This window comes from Centruroides vittatus, unplaced genomic scaffold (genome assembly GCF_030686945.1).
Source record: "Centruroides vittatus isolate TY-2023 unplaced genomic scaffold, ASM3068694v2 contig_595, whole genome shotgun sequence".
Lineage (NCBI taxonomy): Eukaryota > Metazoa > Arthropoda > Arachnida > Scorpiones > Buthidae > Centruroides > Centruroides vittatus.
Genome location: NW_027122359.1, coordinates 96,642 through 102,807, shown reverse-complemented (window position 1 = coordinate 102,807; position 6,166 = coordinate 96,642). Strand labels below are relative to the sequence as shown.

The 6,166-nt window shown below is 33.3% G+C and overlaps 1 protein-coding gene across 1 annotated transcript; it reads left to right on the top strand.

Annotated features, from left to right (window-relative positions):
• Positions 1-812: 812 nt before the first annotated feature.
• Positions 813-1,713, top strand: LOC136979181 (nucleosome assembly protein 1-like 4). The gene is made up of 3 exons (XM_067275113.1): positions 813-1,105; positions 1,199-1,267; positions 1,338-1,713. The coding sequence occupies exons 1-3, from the start codon at positions 813-815 to the stop codon at positions 1,711-1,713; spliced, it is 738 nt and encodes a 245-aa protein (XP_067131214.1).
• Positions 1,714-6,166: the final 4,453 nt, after the last annotated feature.

The following is a 6,166-nucleotide window of genomic DNA, read 5'->3' as shown; positions in this document are numbered from 1 at the left end:
AAAGGAAGAAAATCAGTCAAATTTAAACGCGCTCGATTTACGGTAGCGTAAGAGTAACTATTAGTTGAGTACTACCGAAAGTCTAGTTACCAATCCAAAAGGAGTGTTGTGTAGCAACAAAAATTGAAATGCAGGACTACGGAAGGAGCCCGTGCGACCGTCACCATTTTATAAATATAGCTAAAAGATTTTCCAATATATGCACTACACCCAAATAATGAAAACAAATTGAGAAAGCGTAAATTCATTAAATATTCTTTGATGGGATTGGTTATTTTTTATATTCATCTTCAGATTTATTACATATATTATCTTCATTGACCGATATTTAATTTAAAGAACAACATTGTTCATTGGCACGCATCAGAAAAAGAAGCATAACTTCTGTAAATGACACTTCCCTGAGAGAGTCCGCTGCACTATGGAAAAGCCGACAGTCTACGTCAGCAATCAAATGTGTGACCTACTTTTTGTAACATAGTAAAACGAAGTAAATTATAGTACAACGATACACATAAACACTAACCATAAGAAGACCATTGATAACACTGTTTCAATGTTCTCATATTTAGGCTTTCCGTGCAAAAAAATCTGGAAAAGTTTTTTTTTAATCCTGAATGTAATATGTTACATAAAATGTAGAACTTTACGCATTTTTTTTGTATGAAACCACATAAAAATAATACGCATTAAAAAGCAACTTAATTTAAACCTTTGAAATTCCAAACGACAAAGTTGAGAGAAGCGTACAAGTCAACGATGAGCGAGAAAAATTTTTTTACGTGTGCCGTATTTCGACGGTTAGCGAGGAAATGGAGCTCAATGCCATTGCTATAGAAGCCTCGGACAAGGTAAACGATGAAAGTGTTGGCAATTATTTGTCCAACGTTCTTCGGGATGTAACACCCGACGTGAAGAATCGTATCCCGAAACTAAAAAATCTGCATTTTCATCACTACAATATAAAAGTGGATTATTACAAGGAACCTCAACTGCTAGAGATGACGTACGCAGAAATGTATAAAGCATTCTTCGAAATCAAGTTAGAACTTATCAACGGAGTGAAAAAACCTGTGGACATCGAAGAAGAAATGGAAGAAGGAAAGTTAGACATCGACTCGAACAAAAATAAAAGGGACGAACAGGAAGAAAACCTCGGAATTCCAAATTTTTGATTGACGGCGTTTCTGAATTCTAGTGTGTTGTCTTCCATGATAAACAAGCAGGAAGAACTCGTTTTGAAACCTCTGAATGGCGTAACCGTGAAGTACCGTACGTTTCGAATAATCGGATAGATTTCGTCTTAGAGTTTACTTCGAACCTAACGAATATTTTAGTAATTCCTTGCTGACGAAAGAATATCGCATGAAATGCGAAGTAGATTCGGGAGAATTTTTCCATTTCGTGGAATGTCAACCATGCGATATCGACTGGAAAGAAAAAAAAAAGAATATCACTCGATCCGTCGCTGAAAAGATTAATGAAACCGAAAGAACGTCCGAGACCGTTCGTAAATATTCCTTCTTTGGTTTTTTCAATTCGTTGAAGCAAGAAAACAATTCGGTGGAGAAAAGAAAAACGTTTAAAGATGACTTGACGATTGGTCAATATATTAAAAAGAAAATCATTCATCGGGCTACATTTTATTATACCAAAGAAAACGGAGAGTATGACGATTCAGACGATGATTCGACTCTTTCCGAATCATTTTAATTGTTTAACTATTTTAATTATATTTGATATATTTCATTAATATATTTTAAACGTTTGAATGAAGATCATCAATTTGTTTCAAAATGTAAAATAATTTTCGTTTTAAGTTAAATTATTATTATTGTTGTTGTTGTTCAGGTTAATGCTTAAGCATCTTCCTGTACCCAAACTTTTCTTCTTCATTTTGTTCTGTCTTGATAATTCTCCTCTGTCAGTCCTTTGTGCTCCATAGCTTTTATTACTTCTTTTATCCATGTAGTCCGTGGCCTTCCTCTCCTCCTGCCTGCCGGAATCCATTCCAATATGTGTTGTGGTAGTCTACTTTCTTCCATCCTCCGAACATGGCCATACCAGGTTAATTGTTTATTATGGATATAATCGACTATAGAGTTTTGACAATCCGTTTTCTTCCTAATTTCCTCATTTCTTACTTTATTTTTGAGCGGATCGTCTCAAAAAGTTTATTTCTGTGGATTTTAATTTAGATTTAAATTTTGAATTTAATACCCACACTTCTGCTCCATATGTTATCACACTTCGAACTAATGATTTATATATGTTTACTTTTGTTGTTTTAAAAATTTGTTTATCCCATAAGATTCCGTTTAACATTCTTATCATAGATGTTCTTTTCATAATTCTGTCTCTAATTTCAATTTCCATCCGACTATCATTAGTAATTTTTGTTCCTAAATATTTAAGTTCATCACATCCTTTAATCAGTTCAATTTTTCCATTTTTCTCCAAAACTAAATTATGTATGTCTTCAGTTCCAATTACCATATAATTAGTTTTTCCCATATTTATATTTAGTCCCCAGTTAATGTATTCTTCTTTCAGCTTTCTTGTCATATATGTTAAATCATAATCGTCAGCTATAACTAATTGGTCGTCTGCAAATAATAATGTATGTACAGTATTGTCTCCAACCATTAGACCAGTGATTCTCTACCACTGTGCCGCGGCACTTTAGTGTGCCGCGAGATTTTTGAAATGTGCCGCCACTGCGAATTCCCGTACAGTACATAAGCGACGTCAGACAAGTTGTTCAATAGGTTCTATCTTCCTAGGGCGCATTTGGAAATTGTAACCGGTGTTACCGGTAACTGCCGGTAGTTACCAAAGCGTTTAGACAATGTGACCTATATAACCAACCGCGTTTAAAAATCACCGTTATGACGTCCTGCGGTACTTACCGAAGTAACTGTGTGTGACGCCAAATTTTTAAATTATTAAAAGTGTACCGTGACGAAGAAAAGGTTGAGAATCACTGCATTAGACCCATACTACTATATTTTTTGTTCTATATTTCCATATCCTTTTGAATGTAAATTTTAAATAATGTTGGGGAAAATACAACAACCTTTGCATAAACCGTTAGTAACCAGAAATCCTTCAGATAATCTTGTTGCTATTTTAATTTTAACATTAGAGTTATGATATAATTTATTAATATTTATCATTTTCCTATTTCTTGTTGTTATCCAATATTTGCCATAATTTTTTAATTAATTGGTATACTATTGTATGCCTAGTTTGATTTCTAGCAACTTTTTTCTTGATTATTTGTTTAACATAAAAAATATGATCAAGTGATCTTCCATTCCTAAAACCTGCTTCTTCCTCATTTTTCATATCTTTGTATTCCTCTTCTAAGTAATATTTTAATAATTTTCCATATATCCTGCTGAATGTACTGTACAATGCATGTAACAGTAATACTTCTGTAATTCTTGCACCCATCTTTGTTGCCTTTTTCGTAAATTGCTGACAGATATCCAACTTTCCAGTCTTGTGGGATATCTTCATTTATACATCGTTCCATTAAGTTTTGCAAATTCTAAGTAATCTATCAGATCCACACTTAATTAGCTCTGCTGTTATTTCACCAATGCCACTAGCTTTATTATTTTTTAAAGATTTATAAAACTTTTTGAAAGTATAATTATTTATCTCAATATAGTCATATTACCTCTTACGTCTTCATTCTCTATATTATAAATCATATATTCATTTCTGTTTTTTGTTAAAAGGTTATTAAAATAGTCCTCCCATATATTTAGTAATATGTACTGAATAGTATTGGTTCTCTTATTATCATTCCTTTAATTTTTCGAAATTCTCCATGCTTCAGTATTTCGTCTTCCACCTTTATAAATGTGTACGGTATTACAAACTTTCTCCCAATTGTTGTTCTTTTCTTGCAATACTTTTCTCCTAATAACCGCCTGAAGTTTCTTATACTCTACTTTATCTTTTATACTTTTTGTATTTAGCCATTTTAAATATAAATTTCTCTTATTTTTCACCAATTCTGCTATTTCTTCATTCCAATAATACATTTTTGTCACAAACCGAAACTAATTGTAAACGACTGAAACGAAGTAGCAGTGATACAACATACAACCTACGGTCTTCACAATAAAAGAAATAATAAGATTCTTTCGAGAATCGGCACTTCGTCGAAAATGCATACCGAATATATCAATGCTCTGTGAAACCCGTTGGTCTCAAAATATAAAAGTATATCCACATTCAAGGAAAATAATGTGCAAATCGTTATAGCGTTTGAAAAACTATCAACGGATGGTAACAATGTAACGACAAAAGCTTTTCAACTGCATTGCGCTGCTACAAAATCAGAATTCATTGTTAGGTTTGTCTCATAGTAAAATATTCAGCACTCCTGTAACTGGTGGTAAATGCTCTTCAGTTTGTTTAAATTATGGCAACGCAACACTTGGGCAATCTGCCTAGGGGCGATGCCTTCCGGGAGGTCTTTTTAAGAAAAACTGGCCCCTGTTTAGGCGTTACGGACGTAAAGAAAACTCGGAAAATTCCACGTGCCCAGGCCGTCAGAGCGAGGCGCGAACCCTCGACCGAACTCCCAGTGTTCAAGGTACGAAGACCACTTGGCCACCAGTGAGCCAAATGCTCTTCAATCAAAAAGTGGGTGGATTTAATTCAATGAGCAAATCACATAAAAAATCACAGACGTCGTGAAAAAACCGCGGAAATGCCGTTGTTGAAAATCAAAGTGTTATAGCAGAGGCTGAAACAATCGCCGAGCATCATGGAATAGATTTCAATATGCCGCTAGTTATAAATCATCAGAAACATCGAATCCACTAGCAAGACTCCTAGAGAGTTTTGGAGAATAACACTAATTATTCCGTACATCGATTCATTAATAATGTCTCTGGAACAGCGGTTTTTTGAGAAGAACTTGCCCGCATTATCATTACTTACGTTGCATCCTCACTTTATGCTTGATATGACGTTTGAGGATATTTTTAAAAAATACAATTTTTTGTAGTTACTACAATTTGAATGATTTCCTCGGTGAAGTTGAACTTTGGTACAACCAATGAAAAGGAAAAATGTGCCAAATGCCAAACTGAAGGAGAGAACTAGCTGCACTAGTTAAATAAACGCAATTGTTCTACCCATCCATAAAACGGATGGGTAGAACAATTGATTTATCTCACTTGCACAGCACTGCACAATCTGCACTATCGAAAGATCCTTCAGCACCTTACGCAGGATAAAAACTTGAATACGGTCAACAATGACAGAAAATCGGCTTGTCGGTCTTTGTATGATGAGTTTGCATAAAAAGGTTCTGAAAGCTAAAAATAAATTTAACAAAGAAATTTTCACAAGATTTAGGCAGAACCCCCGTAGGATAGTGGTGAAATAAGATTTAGATAGGTTCGAATAGCATTGCAACTAATTACTTTTTTCGTTTTCGAATGTTTAAATAAAACCATTTTTTAATAAACAACGTTATCTTATTTTTGACCCTCTGGAGAAAATCCTGACTACGACCTTGGTAAGTACTGTACAGTACGTATTCGTATTATACTTTGCACAACGTTTATTATGTAAGTCAAAGAAGTTTTAAAACAAAAATATAAATTAACTGCTTATGCAGAGTACCGAGTCGCTTAAATTTAGCGCTTCCTAATTATGTAACCTGAGTTTGCAAGCTGTTGCTATCCTTTAGTCCGGGACGGAGTTCTCCTACTTTAAGGTTTTACCATTTAAAATGTATTTGTAGAGTAAATTTACGATCAAATTATGTTATAAAAAGTGTTCAGTTTGTGAAAAATAACAATTTTTGTAAAAGCTGAGTCGCAAAATACTGAATATTTCCAAATCTTTCTTCACCATTTTATAAACATAAATTTTGTTTTCTAGAAATGTTTACAATTATTTAATTAATCACAACGGTATTAACTTTTATTCATGTCATCACGAGGATAAAGACAAATAAAAAATAAATTTTTATTCTAAATACTTTATTTATATTTTATTTCAATACATCTATTTAACTTTTATAAATTTTCTCATTACACATTGTATTTTTAAAAGTTCAATGATACAAACAATAATAATTACTTCAAGGGGAAGGGTCAATATTAATTCGCTTCATCCAAGGAAAGTGAATTGA